General features: G+C 60.7%; 1 gene segment (V, D, J or C); it reads right to left on the bottom strand.

Annotated features, from left to right (window-relative positions):
* Positions 1–10: 10 nt before the first annotated feature.
* On the bottom strand, positions 11–527 carry LOC121939795 (the record flags this gene model as incomplete). The annotated part of the segment is given in 1 exon segment: positions 11–527. A coding segment is annotated over 1 exon segment (378 nt), but the record flags the coding sequence as incomplete, so codon positions are not given.
* Positions 528–532: the final 5 nt, after the last annotated feature.

Genomic DNA, 532 nt, shown 5'->3' with positions numbered 1-532 from the left:
CGAGTATCAGAGAGCAACATGCAGACTAAAACACTGAGCAGAGAGCTATGAAACCTGCAGAAACATGTGAACAGAGGAGATCTGTAGCTTCATCCAGACGTCTATCAAAGAAGCAGCATCATTTCCAGACAGGAAGTGTTGCTGAAGCTCTACTCTGAGCAGCGGGCAGGGTCCAGGCTTTGAGTGGCGGGGCTCTGTCCACTCAGACTGGCCTCGCAGCTCACTGAGCCCGCCTTCCTCCACTGGTCTGCAGAGAGGCTCAGGGTGCTGCTCCAGCTGTAGTGGCCGTCACTCCCCTGGACCTCCAGGCTGTGTGACGCCCCTGAGGAGCTGCTGCTGCCCCCGACCTTCCAGCCCAGCCTCCAGGTTGAGGGGAAGCCCCCGCTGGCCGCACACACCACTGTGGCACGGCCCTGCCGCAGCTCCTCTTTGGAGGGGGGGAGGACGCTCAGGGTGGGCCGCATCACACCCACTGGAGGAGAGAGAGAGAGGGGGGAGGAGAGGGGGGAGAGAAGACAGAGGAATGAGAGTG

Source organism: Plectropomus leopardus, unplaced genomic scaffold (assembly GCF_008729295.1).
Source record: "Plectropomus leopardus isolate mb unplaced genomic scaffold, YSFRI_Pleo_2.0 unplaced_scaffold60690, whole genome shotgun sequence".
NCBI classification, from domain to species: domain Eukaryota; kingdom Metazoa; phylum Chordata; class Actinopteri; order Perciformes; family Serranidae; genus Plectropomus; species Plectropomus leopardus.
The sequence above is the reverse complement of the archived record's forward strand: the minus strand, read 5'-3'. Positions and strand labels throughout refer to the sequence as shown.